At 39.6% G+C, this 16112-nt stretch overlaps 1 protein-coding gene across 17 annotated transcripts in view; it reads left to right on the top strand.

Moving 5' to 3' along the window:
- Positions 1-14373, top strand: part of MTSS1 (MTSS I-BAR domain containing 1) — a 178173-nt gene extending 163800 nt beyond the window's left edge. For 3 of the 17 annotated variants that reach the window (XM_038389936.2, XM_038389933.2, XM_043507360.1), the window contains 5 exons: positions 5143-5262; positions 6223-6417; positions 8229-8393; positions 8833-8995; positions 11453-14373. In XM_038389936.2, coding sequence (XP_038245864.1) covers positions 5143-5262; positions 6223-6417; positions 8229-8393; positions 8833-8995; positions 11453-12150 — 1341 coding nt within the window. In that variant the 3' untranslated portion in view covers positions 12151-14373. The remainder of the gene's footprint in view (positions 1-5142; positions 5263-6222; positions 6418-8228; positions 8394-8832; positions 8996-11452) is intronic. The other 14 variants (XM_038389940.2, XM_043507364.1, XM_043507361.1 and 11 more) reach the window with 7 other exon arrangements.
- The last annotated feature ends 1739 nt before the right edge of the window (positions 14374-16112 follow it).

The raw sequence follows: 16112 nt of genomic DNA on the forward strand, positions 1-16112 counted from the left end.
AGCACTAATTAAAATGTGCATGTTGTGCTGACGGATTTGTGACAGAAAATTTATGAAAAGTCTGTTTAACGTACTGGATATTTCATGTTGTGTGTCTCCAACGAACGGCCAGACTTTCCTTCTTGTATTGTGCTTCCATGTTCATATGGGAAGAAAGCACAGGTACTGTTTGCTAAATGTTGCTTTTGAAACCCAGATGTCATTTACAACAGTAAAATTTTGGGAAGCAGAAAAGGGAGTTTTAGAATGACAAAAGGAAATCAAAAGCTGTACATCCAGCATTGATTGACCACCTGCTCTGGTGATTTCTGTTAGTTCCATGTATTAACACCACGTGGTTTAAAGAGACCGTGCATAAATTCCATGGGCATGCATCTTCCACGAGGGCTGTAGGAGATGGGTAGAAAGTGTAAACCAAAGTTTTAGAAAAGTATATAACTAGTGGTTTAACAATAAATCAGGGTGTTTTTTTTAACTAAGTTAGCTGAAAATGAGGGATACCTAGTGTTTTAAACAAGAAGAATACAGACTTTACCAAACAGATAGACAGAGCTACCTAATCTATCAGTGAACATCCAGCAAAATGAAGACTGCTTTTCAGTATATTGAAGTGATAGCTGGATATTACTGAGCAATTAAAGAACACAGATCAGGTCAGTCTTTTGCAGTTGATAGTTATTTAAAAGGCCAGACTTGTATCAAGTGGGGGTTGGAATTGCCTAAGTCTTGTTTTGAGGGAACTCCATAAAACTAAGGAGGGGAATATGCTGGTAGAGACAGCACATAACATCTCTTTGGTGCACACTTTACGTGGCAGAGGTCCTATTGAAGCTAACCATAGCCTAGTACAATAGAGAGGCCCAGGTTTGGGAGCATCTGGGGTCAACTGATGTGGTAATTATTAGGGTTGTCAATTAATCATAGTTAACTCATGCAATTAAAAAAAATTAATCACGATTAAAAAAAGTAATCACGATTAATCACACTTATAACAATAGAATACCAATTGAAATTTATTAAATATTTTTGGATGATGATCTACATTTTCAATATTGATTTCAGCTATAACATAGAATACAAAGTGTACAGTGCTAAATAAAAAACTTTATATTTTTATTAAAAATGTTTTCACTGTAAAAGTTATAAACAAAAGAAATAGTATTTTTCAGTTCACTTTATACAAGTACTGAAGTGCAATCTCTTTATCGTGAAAGTGTAATTTACAAATGCAGATTTTTTTTGGTTACATAACTGCACTCAAAAACAAAAGTGTAAAACTTTAGAGCCTACAAGTCCACTCAGTCCTGCTTCTTGTTTAGCCAATCGCTGAGATAAACAAGTTTGTTTACATTGACAGGTGATACTGCTGACTGCTTCTTATTTACAATGTCCCCTGAAAGCTGGCGTTATTTACAGGCCAGATATGCTAAACATTCGTATGCCCCTTCATGCTTCGGCCACCATTCCAGAGGACATGCTTCCATGCTGATGATGCTCGTTAAAAAAATAATGCATCAATTAAATTTGTGACTCTACTCCTTGGGGGGAGAATTGTGTGTCTCCTGCTCTGTTTTACCCACATTCTGCATATATTTCATGGCATAGCAGTCTCAGATGATGACCCAGCACAGGTTCGTTTTAAGTACACTTTCACAGCAGATTTGACAAAACGCAAAGATACCGATGTGAGATTTCTAAAGATAGCTACAGCACTCGACCCAAGGATTAAGAATCTGAAGTACTGTCCAAAATCTGAGGGACGAAGTGTGGAGCATGCTTTTAGAAGTCTTAAAAGAGCAACGCTCTGATTCGGAAACTACAGAACCCAAACCACCAAAAAAGAAAATCAACCTTCTGCTGATGGCATCTGACTCAGATGATGAAAATGAACATGCGTTGGGCCGCTCTGTTTTGGATCATTATCAAGCAGAACCCGTCATCAGCCTGGACGCATGTCCTCTGGAATGGTGTTTGCAGCATGAAGGGACATAGGAATCTTCAGTGATCTGGCACGTAGATATCTTCCAATGCCAGATACAACAGTGCCATGTGAATGCCTGTTCTCACGTTCAGGTGACAGGGTAAACAAAAAGCAGGCAGCATTATCTCTTACAAATTGTAACCAACCATGTTTGTCTGAGTAATTGGCTGACCAAGAAGTAGGATTGAGTGAACTTGTAGGCTCTAACGTTTTACATTGTTTTATTTTTGAATTCAGATTTTTTTTTGTACATAATTCTACATTTGTAAGTTCAACTTTCATGGTAAAGAGATTGTACTACAGTACTTGTATGAAGTGAATTGAAAAATATGTTTTTTGTTTTTTACAGTGCAAATATTTGTAATAAAAATAAATATAAAGTGAGCACTGTACACTTTGTATTCTGTGTTATAATTGAAATCAATATATTTGAAAATGTAGAAAACATCCAAAAAGATTTAAAATAAATGGTATTTTATTGTTGTTTAATCACACAATTAATCGTGATTAAGTGGTTTAATTGATTGACAGCCCTAATAATTATATTTGACTTATCAGGGTAATAATAAAATGATGTCTTTTGACTTTGAGTGAACATGAAAATGCCTTGTTTATAATAATGTAAGAAATGTTCTGCAGGAAAGTGGACAGTAATTACACAGTTGGAGAGACTGCACATGGAATTAATTCTGGTTTAAATCTAATCATGACAAAAGGACAACAAAAGCCATTGTAAAGGCACAAGACACAATCAAAAAGGCTTTTAAAACAACCCAATGAGGATAAAAACTAGGTAATGGTATTAGAAAAGTAAATAAATAAGCAGACAAAGCAAGTTGAAAGGACAATTAGAGCAAAATAAATTCTGATCTCAAATTGCAGAAGACAGTTTGACTAACAATAAAGGATTCTTAAAATATCTTTCCAGAGATGACAAAGGAAAATGGATAATCTCTAAAAAGGGAAACTAGGTCAGAAATATGTGGCAGATTTGTTTTAACTTGCTTTTGCATGTACAAATCAGGAATCTGCTGGGAATCTGCTGATGAGGACATCCTGTTGGATCAGATAGTAAGGAAGAAGTTAGTATAGTTCACAGTAGAAATATTTTTGAAAAAAAAATCCTTTTTTCTACATAAATTATGAAGTGCAGATAACTTCTACAAATCTTTTTTTTTTTAAACCTGACTGAAATTAGTAACAGTTTCACTGACAGTCAGTGTGTGTGTTTTTAATACCAAGTTAAAATGTATGGATTAGGAAACTTTACTACATCTGTTAGATAAACTAGTAGGAACACCAGGGTACAAGGGCCTGGAGGTCTGTTATGCTTAACTAATTGTTGGAGTTCATCAGTTATTTATATGGCAGACTGCAGAAATTATTATGGCTATAGCACCCCAAGTGCGTTAAGTGCTTCCCAATTATAGATGAAGATGCAGCCTCTGTCTAAAAGATCATACAGGCTAAAATGCAGGATATCCTTTGATACCTAGATATTCAGAAAGCATTCAATAAAGTACTACATTAACTGGCTAGCAGAAAGTTCTGGGATGTGGATAAACTAGCTTTCTTTTGGATAAGAAACTGGCTTGGAAGACATTAACTGACTGGACCAAGCATCATTTTGGTCATGTCAGGAGGTCTTCCTTTGTTAATGATTTATAAAATATCAGTTTGTTGTCACTTCATTTCAGAATTGACACAATCACCCCACAGACCACGTGTAAGATTTAGTAGGGGTCCCCCAGGAACTATAAATCTGTGAACCACCATCAAGTATTAGCTTGTCCTGAGTTTCTTCAGCTTTAAAAAAATCCAGTTGGGTTGTGTTATTGACCACAGACCATTAGAAGTCACTGCAGAGACTTTCTGCTGCCAGTGGAAAAATCCAAGGGAGTGATCTCAAGTCACTGTCAGTCTGACCCAACTGAGTTACTGAAGTCAGTGGAAAGACTCCTATTGGTTTCAGTAGGCTCTGGATCAGGCCCGTCAGTAAAATTTTGTCTTCCTTGGTATGGTGACCTAGGAAAAGTTTTTTTTTGTTCTTAAGAAGCAACACAGTACATGAATTGAAAATATAGCAAAATAAGGATGCAGGCAGATTGAAATGGATATGGCTCTTGTATAGGTCAAAAGCTGGAAAGCGCCATCTAATCTAAAAACATGGTACGATGGCCCAAAATACTGTATATATTCGACGGAATGCCCATAAGCCATACTAACCAAGAAAGGTTATTGAAGAACAATCCCTGACACCAAGAGTCGTCATCTAACGGACAAGGTAGCAGGCTACACAGAACAAAATATAACCCTGAAAAATGGCATTTGTTGCTGTGCAAAGCACTATTTAGATTGCTATGTTAGTGTTGTGTTAGCTTTAATCTCTTTCATACAAGAGGTGATTTTTAGATCTGTAGCGAGTGCACTCGCTGAAAGGTAACCATAGTCATTCCAGGCTTTAACAAAATATTGACCGTGATGAAATAGTTAAAGGGGTGAATTGAACTTTAAGGTCACCCAATAGGTATGTTCATAATTGTGAAAGGATTTCATAGTCAACCTGGTCTCACAGGGAAGGATTCCAAAGAGGGAAAGTCAGACTGTATGCTGTTCTCTAATGTCCAAACGTAATCAAGCTTTGCATACACACATTTGCATCTGCAAAAACCAGAATTTGTTTGCACAAGGGGTGTTTGCCATTTTTCAGGCACATGTTGAGTCTAGACAGCTTCCAGTAGGAAACTGAGCTCATGATATAATCTGCCTTTGATATTAAATAGTTAAATGCATATAGGGCCCAGATGTTTGATAAGGTGAGTTCCCTCAATTTCCACTGACTATATAGGAGGGCCCTCAGCACCTGAGGGCATCTGGCCCTGGAGGTGCAGTGGCACAGAAAGCGGTGGGGGTGAGAGAACCAAGAGGTCCATCTGTCCTTGCATTAAGGAATTAGTTTCTTTTGTTTCTTCTGTACAGTTACTGATCACTAGTGGTGGTTTTGAGCAGTATTTAATGATTGATTTAACCCCTAACCCTCTGCTTTTCTCATCCTTCCCCTTCTCCTGTGTTTGTCCGTCTGTTTGTGCGTGCTTTTTGTTTTCCTTTGTTGGTGGCTTGTTTTTTCCTTTCCTTGCGTTGTGGTGCTGTTCACGCTGCAGAATTCGTCCAGCTCTGCCTCTTCAGAAGCTTCTGAAACCTGCCAGTCAGTGAGCGAGTGCAGTTCCCCCACCTCAGTCAGCTCAGGCTCCACCATGGGGGCTTGGGCCTCCACAGATAAGGTGAAAAATTTCATCTGACATACAAATCTTCTGGTTCATTAGCCAAGCCCAGCCATTGAATAACAGCATGCATGGGACATCGAGCTAAGACCCTTCCCTGTGAAGATGAGAAAAGGAACTGTTATACACTTCCTCAACGAATGAATACATTAGTAAACTACAGTGAAACTTGTCTAAACTGCCAGTCGGGGGACCTACAAATTGGTGGCTTAAGAGGTGGTTTTCTAACAAAGGTGCAGCCAAACTGCACTCTCTGCTTGGGGGCGCTGTGGGAAGTTGTCAACAGAGAATAGTTGCCTAATATGAGTGGCCTCTTGTTCAGGTTTCACTATCCATGTTTTTTCTCCAAATTATGTATTATGCATTAATCTCTGAGAAACCCAGGTATGCAAAAAAAAAAAAAAACCAAACAAAACACCCACCATGCTAGAATAAATTTTGGATAAACCCTAAATCTAGGGGAGCCAGTGATGTCAGTATCCATTCTCATCCAGCCATTTTTTCCTTCCCTCCCTTGTCATTTTGCTGCTGGTACATGTCATTTTCAGAGGCTGCACACTTTCCTCTCTGTTTTATTGCATATGATAAAGCTGACATGAACGTTTTCAGCTTTGGAAATGTTTAGTTTCCATGTCCAGAGCTGCATCATCAATAAATTGTTCTCTTTTTTTTTCAAAATACCATCTCCAGGGGAGACCAGGCAAAGCTGCTTAGCCCAAAGAAAATGATTTCTGGATTGTCCTCTGAAATTTGTTAATTCAAATAACAATTTTCAAGTAGGCACACTTCAGGAGCAACCATTAGATCTGTTTTTTAATTAGCTGTTAATTTGTAGCAGTTCTCAATTTTTTTTGCTTTAAAATTAAGAGACTTTCTGCCCAGAGCACATCAGTCACCGTATATTTCCATACTCATCTTGTTTATATTAATTTATTTTTGTTTGTTTTTTTTTGTTTCCAGTTGTCTAATGGGTTTTATCACTGTAGTTTATCAAGTGACCCATACCTAGCTTCAGTTGGTGCAGGTCCTTTCCCTCATTTCCCACCTGTCTCCCGCGCATGGACTCGGGCTTCCTCAACCCTCCTTCCAGAACGCGGTCATTATTACACCATTGGGCCAAGCATGTTATCATCATCTAAGATACCTAGCTGGAAGGTTTGTGTTTCTTTTGTTGCAGCAATGCTCTCCTCTCCATGCATTTCGATACTCACTGCAGTCCTTGCCTTTCAAATCCCACTTAATTACTGGTTGATCTGCTCTGTTTAGTACCATTCTAAAGTGGAGTTTAAATGCTGAATATTTACCACAATCCGATTATAAATGTACAAAGAACTAAACCAATATTTCTGCATGACCATGAACAGTCTAAGGTTTGTAAAATACTTGCCTTTAAAAATAGACAGGGTTGGCCTTGGAAAGAGGGGGGGTTGTTCCTTTGTGGGCACTATAGGCTCTGTTCAGCGGGTGGTAAGACTTCCACAAGTTGCTTAGCACCCCACTGAACTTGTGCCTGAAGAGGCAAATGTAGGGTTGGCATCTAGTTCACTGAGTGGATGTTTTTTAAATTGATTAACAATGTGCATGTGTTGCGTGTAGCTATCGTAATGAACTACTAGAGAATACCCCTGTCTTTTAGTGAATGGAATCAGAACTGTTTCATTGTGTCATAGGCCCAATAGTGTCCAGAGCTTTCAGAGGTTCTCATTTAGCTCAAACGGGAGGAGAAGGCCTGTGTTTTTGGACCAGGAGAATCTGGGTTCTGTCCCCTTGAAGCTCCAAGTAGCCATGGTGTGCATCATGCAGGCAGCTGTGAAGTTCTTGGGTGGCTATGGATTTTTGTTACAAGATAGCAGCAGCTTTTTTAAATGGGACTTTTTATAAATTAAATCCAGACTTGGGATATTTATTGCAGTTGTAGAATGCTACATATAGGCTTCCAGTTCTACCCCACCCTCTGAAACTTGGAGTCCGTAGAGCTAACTCTCTCTGAAAGCCCTATATGGAGGATGGTAATGACCATCTCTGGGCTTGGGTATCTTCCATGAGTCCTCCGTTGACTTGAAGAGGGTAGAGAAGAGGCTGATTAGCAGCCAGGCTGCTACCAGAAACGGGCCATGTAGTCTTCAGGTTCTGGCAGTTCAGTTATGAAAAAGGATAGAGAAAGGACTTCATGTACAGATTAGAGAAGACCTCTTTACAATTAATTGAGCATTATCATTTGGTAAGCAGCACCTCTGATTCTGATCAACAGTGAATTTGTAGTCCCACCAAATTTCTCTGCTTAACACCTGTCTTAGTGCATGCTCTATAGTTTCTGTTTACCCTCAAAATTTTCACTACTTAATAGAGCCATACGTGCATATATTCCCAATAGCTTGCAAAGTTGCCTCCTTTGTGGATTCACCATCATCAGTATGCAAAGTGAAGTTAGCCCTCCTCAATATAGCTCTTAACTAAAACCTAGATTTCGGCTAATAAGTAGCTTTAAAAGAAAACACTCAGAATAAATATACACTTTTAATGTGGTATTTAGATCTGTTTAAGACCAAATTTTCAGAAAACTGCGACCATAATGTGATGTGTGTGCACTTTCTGCTATTGCACATGCATTTGAATTTTTAGATGGCTAACTGGCCATTTGCACATGCATTGCAATTGCTCATTTGTGGTAATGACATAAATTTTGCCTCTGTGTTTCTGAAAATTTAGGCTTTAAATGCAACTAAATTTTACCTGGAGAGAATTAAGGTATTTTAAGTACCTTGTTTAAAGGAAGATTAGAAGAGATGGATTTATATCATGAACTTCTTTATAAATATCCTGAAAATTAAGTATTTTATTTCACTTTTTTCAATATTGCACCTACATTTGATACCTAGTCTGCTGCTGTGTTGGTATTGTTCTATAATAGGAATGGTTCTATTTCCACATAGACCATATGTTTACTAATGGAAACGTTTCCGTAGGATTGGGCTAAACCAGGTCCATATGATCAGCCTATGGTGAACACCTTGCAGCGCCGCAAAGATAAACGTGAACCAGACCCTAATGGAGGAGCCCCAAGTGGACCATCTGTGCCCACTGAGGAGGCCCAGAGACCTCGGAGTATGACTGTGTCAGCTACCACAAGGGTGATGCTCTAATTTTTACTATGGAGCTCTGTGCACAGGGGATGTATTTGTTAGCTCTTGCAAACATTTTAGTTTAATGATTTCTGTGGTCATAACTATTTTTTATAAGGACAAAATGGTAAGGCATGGGCATGGTCTTTGGCATTCATAAATGTGCATCAATGGAGGACACACCGTTCAGTATGTTGGCACTTTGGAACTATGATGCAAGAAGAAACACCTATTTTCTTTTTCCTTTCCTTTCCTTTCCTTTCCTTTCCTTTCCTAGTGAATATTTAGAAATAATCCTGTTGGGTTGTGGCGGTGATTCAGGTTGAGGTGGGAAAGGATTCAACAGTGACAGGACCAAACTTGGTGCGGTCTCGGAAGTAATGCCCCAGCGGAATTGTACATAAATCTAATGACCTGCTTTCCTGTGTGTAACTGTGTGTGTAACTAGCAGGGAGAGGAGATGGAAGCATGCGAGGAGCTAGCTCTAGCTCTGACGAGAGGTCTGCAGCTGGACACCCAGAGAAGCAGCAGAGATTCCTTGCAATGCTCCAGTGGCTACAGCACTCAGACTACCACACCATGCTGTTCGGAAGACACTATCCCGTCACAAGGTATACAGATCTAAGCTGCTGTACTTGACCATTCAAAAAAAAGGCCATCACAGCCCCTAACTTCTCACCGCTAATGAATTTGAAGTCAGGAAATACTGCTCTCTTCTGGTTAGTGATGGGAGAAGAGCAAAGCTAACATTACCATGCTGAGGGCTTGTGCAGGCTTAAGTGTAAGCTGTATATTAACAGATTTCATCTTGTAAGCTTCTGAGCCTGTTCTCCCTTAAACAGCAAATAAGGGCAAAATCCACTCCAGTGGAGTGGTGCCTGCACACCTTATGCAATAACTAAAGACTTACCAGAGGTCTGAGGAACTGTGTAGGGGTGAATTTCACCTTAAGTATTGTACCATTTTTATTGTAAATCTGATTGGTCGTTTATGGGTTTTATTTACTAATATTCTGCATGATTTGTCTCACTGACTGTGTAGCCTTTTGGGTGGTCCTGTATTGTCCAGTGGCAAATCCATGAACTTGGCTCAGTAGCTGACTAGTTCATTCTGTGAGCTTTTTTGAACATAAGTGGAAATTGTAGTAATTTTAACTGAAAAATAGATTTTCTGAAAGTTTATTTGGGGATATGTGACAAATTGCATTCAGGATTTATTTTTAATTCAGCTTCAGAAGAGGCAACCCAGCTAAGAGGGAGTGAGCCAGATTCTATTCTTTGTGCACCACTAAAATTGTTTACTAATTTTGAATCCATTACACCTGTGCAAGCCCATTAAAGATTATAAGGGTTGGATAGTTATAACTGAAGGCCTAATTTGGCATAACCTCTGACTTCTAGTCTGTGAGGAGGCTTAACACTCAGAGCTGAGGCTGAGTTTGAAGGGCTGGCCATTAGAAAATATTTTTACTCATAAGTCGAACATATCTGATGCAGAAATCATTGAGACACAGCAGATGTGCACCTCCACAATACAATTTTTAGAATAGCCTTTTAGATCAGGACTGCACTTCCATCATCACTGATTAATTCAAAATATTGGAACATGGCTAACAGGACAGAGTAGCGAGTGGTTTTAAAACTTGGGTTCTCTACGGTTGGCACCCAAATTTTTTAGACACCTGAATAAGTTATCTGATTTTTTCAGAGGTGCTGAGCACCATAATGCTCATTAACTTCAGTGAGAGTTGTAGGTGCTTATCTCCTCTAAAATCGGGGCACTTAAGAGCTTAACTTTAGACACCTAGGTTTGAAAGTTGTGACCATGGTATCTTAGGCTTGTTCACCTTTTGGGTACGTGCACATGCTGGTAAAATGTCTTCTGCAAATATTAATAGATACAGTAACTCCTCACTTAGTTGTCCAGGTTAACATTGTTTTGTTGTTAAGTTGCTGATTAATTAGGGAACATGCTCGTTTAAAGTTGTGCAATGCTCCCTTATAACATGGTTTGGCACCCGCCTGCTTTGTCCACTGCTTGCTGGAAGAGCAGCCCGTTGGCGCTAGCTGGTGGGGGCTTGGAACCAGCGTGGACCGGCAGCCCCCCTATTAGCTCCCTGCTCCCCTAAGTTCCCTGTGCGGCAGCTGCCTAGCAGGCTATCAATTGCTGGCAGTTCAGCTGTCCCTCCCCCTACTGCCATGTGCTGCCCCTGCTCTCTGCCTTGGAGCTGCTCTCCAGAGCCTCTTGCTTGCTGTGCAGGGAGGGAGGGGGGCTAATGTCAGGGTGTCCCCCTCCCCCCTGCTCCTGCACCCCACTGACCCCATCTTCCATAGAGCAGGGGGGACACAAAACAGGGCTCAGGAGGGAGGGAGCTTCCTGGCAGCAGCTGCCATCTCAGCTTGCTGATCTACTTAACAAGGCAATGTAGTTAAGAGTGGGGTCAGCATACTGAAAGGGGCAATGTGCATCTCTCTCTCACACACACACACACACACACACACACACACACACACACACACACACACACGGTGTGGGTCTCTGTCTGCCATGCTGTCTCCCCTCCCTCCATTCGTGCTGCCTTGTAGAGTGTCAGGCTACATTAACGAGTTAACTCTTGAGGGCTCAGCCAGTTGCTAGTTCATCATTTAGCAGTAAGACCATTCCCTGGGAAATATCCCACCCTCAGACTTCACCACCTCAACCAAGCTTCACAATCATCATTGCTGTGTAATAGTATTAAACTGTTTGTTTAAAACTTATACTCTGTGTGTGTGTGTGTGTGTGTGTGTACACCATTTATAAAACACCATGTTTGTCTGGTGAAAAAAATTTCCCTAGACCCTAACCCTCTCACCCCTCCCCCCCATTTAAATTAATTCTTATGTGGAAATTGGATTCACTTAACGTTGTTTCGCTTAGTCGCATTTTTTAGGAACATAACTACAACGTTAAGCAAGGAGTTACTGTATTGACTTCAAACTTCGTACTGTTATACGCTTATTTTAGACTCACTAACCTGATACAGCTGTTTGCTCCAGCTTGTTTCTAACAGTATCCTTTGGCGTCAGTTTCAGATTATGATTATTTCTCCGTGAATGCCGATCAGGAGACGGAACAACAAGAATTTGACAAATCCTCAACCATTCCAAGAAACAGTGATATCAGCCAGTCCTACCGCAGAATGTTTCAGGCCAAGCGTCCTGCTTCCACTGCAGGTCTGCCAACAACGCTTGGACCTGTAATAGTTACACCCGGTGTAGCAACCATCAGACGGACCCCTTCCACCAAACCTTCAGTCAGACGAGGTACCATAGGGGGGGGCCCTATTCCAATAAAAACTCCAGTAATTCCTGTCAAAACGCCAACTGTACCAGATGTACTAGGGGGATTGCCAGGCATCCTGGGTGGGGCAGAAGAATGTGCTGAGCAGAGTCCTGAGTCTGAATCAGCAGGCGACGGTGGGCAAGGAGTCACCAGTATGCCCTCTTCCTTGTGGAGTGGACAAGCATCTGTCAACCCTCCACCACCAAGCCAGAAGCTGAATACCCCAGATGAGCAGAGACAAGCAGTCCCTGAAAGTGAGGGAGAAGAAAGCGAAAGGGATAGCTCAAGCACCCTTGCACCTCCATGCCAGCCAAAGTGTGACCCAGGAGACCTGAGCCCTGGAGATGCCCTGCAAGGTGAAGACATGCTGAACGCCATTCGCCGTGGTGTCAAACTGAAGAAAACTACCACAAATGATCGCTCAGCACCTCGTATTTTGTAGACAGGAGAGTGCTGGCAGAGTTCTTGTCACTGAGAATGAACTGTGATGAAACCTTATTTGTCTCTGTCTCTATCCATTCCAATCTATAATCAAAAAATTTTGTAGGAAACTCAGTAATAGACAGTTTTGAAGGTACTCTAAAGGGGAAAAGGAGATGAAAACGCATAGTAATAGACATTTTCACTAGTGTTTTAATTTGTAAATATCAGTAATTTTGTTTCTGCACATTTTTGATCTAAGACCCCCTTTTAATTTTTTTCTGAAGGTGCCAAATCCCATTTAACTTTTGTATAACTCTTTGTAAAGTTTTAAATGCCCTGGAGGAAGAAAAAGTTAAGTAGTTAACTTTGGCAAAGAGATTTACTGCATTTGGCTTTTTTGCAGGCTTTTGTAGAGCACCTTGTAATAGTGAGATTTAAAAGAATGATTCCTTCTGTGTATAAACAAACAAGTAAGGAATAGATACTCATTTAAGTATAATGATTGTTTGTTTTGTTTAAAAAGTAGGAATAACAATTGATGATAAAAGCAATATAATGCAAGAAAGAAACCTGCAATTGGTAGAGTATTAGGGGATAATGGGGGGAGGGAAATGCCATCAAAATAGCAGATGCTGTTGCACAAGAGTAGCCTAGTAGGATTAAGTGCTAGTAGCTTCACGGTAAGTGCATCCGAATAAGCCATATTGGATTGCGGTGTTTGTTTCTGTAGCGTGTTTAAAGACTTTAGTTTTTTTCCCCATTTCTTCTAGACTGCACAGCAACAACTTCGTCACATGCATGCCACCTGAACTGTGTAGGCTTAGGTGCCCTCCATTACTTTCCATTCCATTCATTCTTTCATCGAATACAAACAAGTTCAAGAGGCTTAAGGCAGTTACAAATGTGAAAACATTTTAAAAATGATAGCAGGGAGTTCTTAGATGTATCAAAATGCCTTTTAGTGACTGAGCCCAGCAGGCTGGGCCCTCTGAAAAGCCCGAATATTTTGAGAATACACTTAATGATTTGACTGCAGTCACCAGTTTAAGATCTAGTAAATTGCAAATATATTTCTTTTCCAATTCAGGGGCTTGTTTTTCTTACCGTCTTTTAAATGGCAGTTGATTGGCTTTTACTAAATACCGAAAAATAGGAGGGTGGGAGAAAGATTTGTATTTAATGTCACTCTCCAAGACTGACCACTCTGTTCTCTTTTTTGTATTCTAGGTAATGTATTTTTGGAATGTTATTGATAGAATTATAGATGAGATGGATTTTTTTCTTAAAGTAAAATTAAGTTTACTGCAGTACCCATCTCCTGAAGCCAACAGAAATGTGCAGAACTTGAGAGTGCCGCAAGTGTTCTGTTCAAACAGTCCAAAAGGGCACAACCTGCCTGTCTTCATCAACCCCAAAAGTGAGAGAGGTTCCAGGCTTGTATGTTTGTGACTGTTAAAATACACCAAATAAAATGTAAGGGGCTAGTTTCCACCAAACACTGCAGATTTCTGTTGGCTTTTGTCTTGCCTACATAACCTCTTATGCTTTAATACATAACTGCATTGGATGTGAGCCTTCTTGTAACCGAATAGTCACTCTGTTCTCGATAATATTTACACTGCTGTGGTTGCTTAACATTTTTATATTATAGCTTTAAAGCAAAAAGGCATGATTCTTAGAACATAGGAACCCTTCCTTTCTTTGAAAAACAAGCTCCTTATTACCGAATATAACAGAGTAGTGCCTGGGGTGGAGCCCACCGATCTTGATAAAGTAGCTGATGCATTGTGCAAAAGATGCTTGAGGCGGTTTTTGCTTAAACAAAAACTGTTAAGAAATAATCTCAATAGTTAAAAGTGTTATTTAAACCTTTGAAATAAATGGATGTAACTGTACCGAAGTACAGCTTTTCACTTGTTTAGTTCTTAAACGTAAGTATAATCTCGGTAAATGTAATATAAAATGTTGCCAAATTCAATGTAGAAAGAATGTGACAAAACACTTTGGATAGTTCTATTGTTTGTGTTTTTGCATATTGTAAAAGCAGTGTCACAGCTAAAAAATAAAAAGTTTCTAATGGTAAATTATTGTGGTTTAGTTGCTAGTTTGTACTGAGAGTTGACCTCTCCTTGTGCAGTTTTTTGTTCTAAACTGGTATAAATAATTGCTGTAACTGTGGGTCTCCCTTCTACATTGTAATGATTGCTTCAGCCTACATTATAAATAAAGAACTGATGGAAAATGCGTGTTTTTCCATTCTTAAAAAAGACTCCGTCCTTTCAGGGCTTTGGATGTAGATGTTTTTCTTTGTCTAATTCCTCTTAAAAAAAATATATATATAAAACACAGAACATGCAAATCATGCCTGAACTCCAAGCATCTGAATCATGCATGTAGGTAAACAGAAGCTTAGATAAGGACTCTTGGAGATTATATTTTTGTTCAGTTTTTTTCCTAGGGTGTTTGGAGAGGTGGCCTGAGGTTAGAGGAGAAAGATATGTTTACAGCACTCTAAAGGGCTGGCCAATACTGTGCTTTCAGTATGTCTGTTTTCCTGCCTTTGCCTTAGGACGAAGATTACTGCTGTTGGTGCTGCTTGTGTTCTAATAAACGTATTAGTCAGTATCAAGCATAACAGTAAGTGCTATCTTCCATACATCTCTGACTGATGTTTGCTCTCAGTTCTGGTGCCTGTCCTAAAGACAAAGGTAGGATGGGAAGGAATTGTTTTAAAACTACCAAAAAGTGTCCTAATTTACCTGCTGCTGAAACAGACAATTAATGTCCTAAAGTTTTCATTTATCATTCAGACATGAACGGAAAACTCAAGGTGGTTGAGCTAAATATATGTTGTGCCTTTAAAAGCAGTATACTTGCATACCCACTTTCTTTCTACTGTCATAATATATTTCATAAGTGCATGGTGCTGCTAGGCAAGTCTATACAACCTTGAGGCATTTTCCTAATGGTTCTCCAGTGTGTGTCCGCTTTGACCTTGTGGGCAAATGTTGGAAAAAAATATTCCCTAGAGATCAGACATAGGGCCATCAGATCTGATGGTCACTGAAGTCAATGGAAAGATTCTCACTGGTTTCAGTGAGCAATGGATTGGCTCTTTAATGCTAGCTGTACACATGGAGACTTCAGACAAGTGGAACAAAAAGGGTATTTTGATTTATTTGTCCCCAAAAGGCCATAACAAGGCAACAACTTGGATCTGTTTAGTGTTTACACTGGAGGTAGGAGGTTAGTTGACAAACAGCACAAGAATCATGGGAGATTAAAAAAAAAGTGGCTTGTGTCCATTTTAAAGAAAGAATCGGACAATTCTATATAATTAGTTGCTAAAACAAATTGGCTGTTGGAACTTGTTTATGGAAAACATCTCAAACTATCCTGATTTTTGGGTGGCTTTTTTTTATGACAAGTTTAGTTGATAAAGGCAATAGTGCTGATGCAATATATTTAAGACTTCTGTAAGACTTGGTACCACACGACACTGATTAAGAAGTTGAATAATGCAAAATCAACATGGTACATATTAAATGGCTTAAAAACAGGTCTTAAAATGCAATTATAAATGGGAAATCGTCGAGAGAGATGTTTCTAATGGGTCATGCAAGGATTGGTTCCTGGACCTTTGCTATTCAACATTTTTATCAATGATCTGGAAGAAAACAAAATCATCACTGATGAAGTATACAGATGACACACAGATTGGGGTTGTGGTAAATAATTAAGATGATGAAGTAATCTGGAATGTTTGATAAACTGGGCACAAACAAAGGTGTTTGAATACCACCTAATGTAAATGTATATATCTAGGATCAAAGAATATAGGCCATTCTTGAGGATGGAGGTCTCTTGAAAGGACTTTGTGCTTCTGGTGACTAATCAGGTGAACGTTAGTTCCCAGTGCAAACCTGGTGGCCAAAAGGGCTAATGCAATCCTTGGATACATAAACAGGCATCTCAAGTAGG

This window comes from Dermochelys coriacea, chromosome 2, assembly GCF_009764565.3.
Source record: "Dermochelys coriacea isolate rDerCor1 chromosome 2, rDerCor1.pri.v4, whole genome shotgun sequence".
NCBI classification, from domain to species: domain Eukaryota; kingdom Metazoa; phylum Chordata; order Testudines; family Dermochelyidae; genus Dermochelys; species Dermochelys coriacea.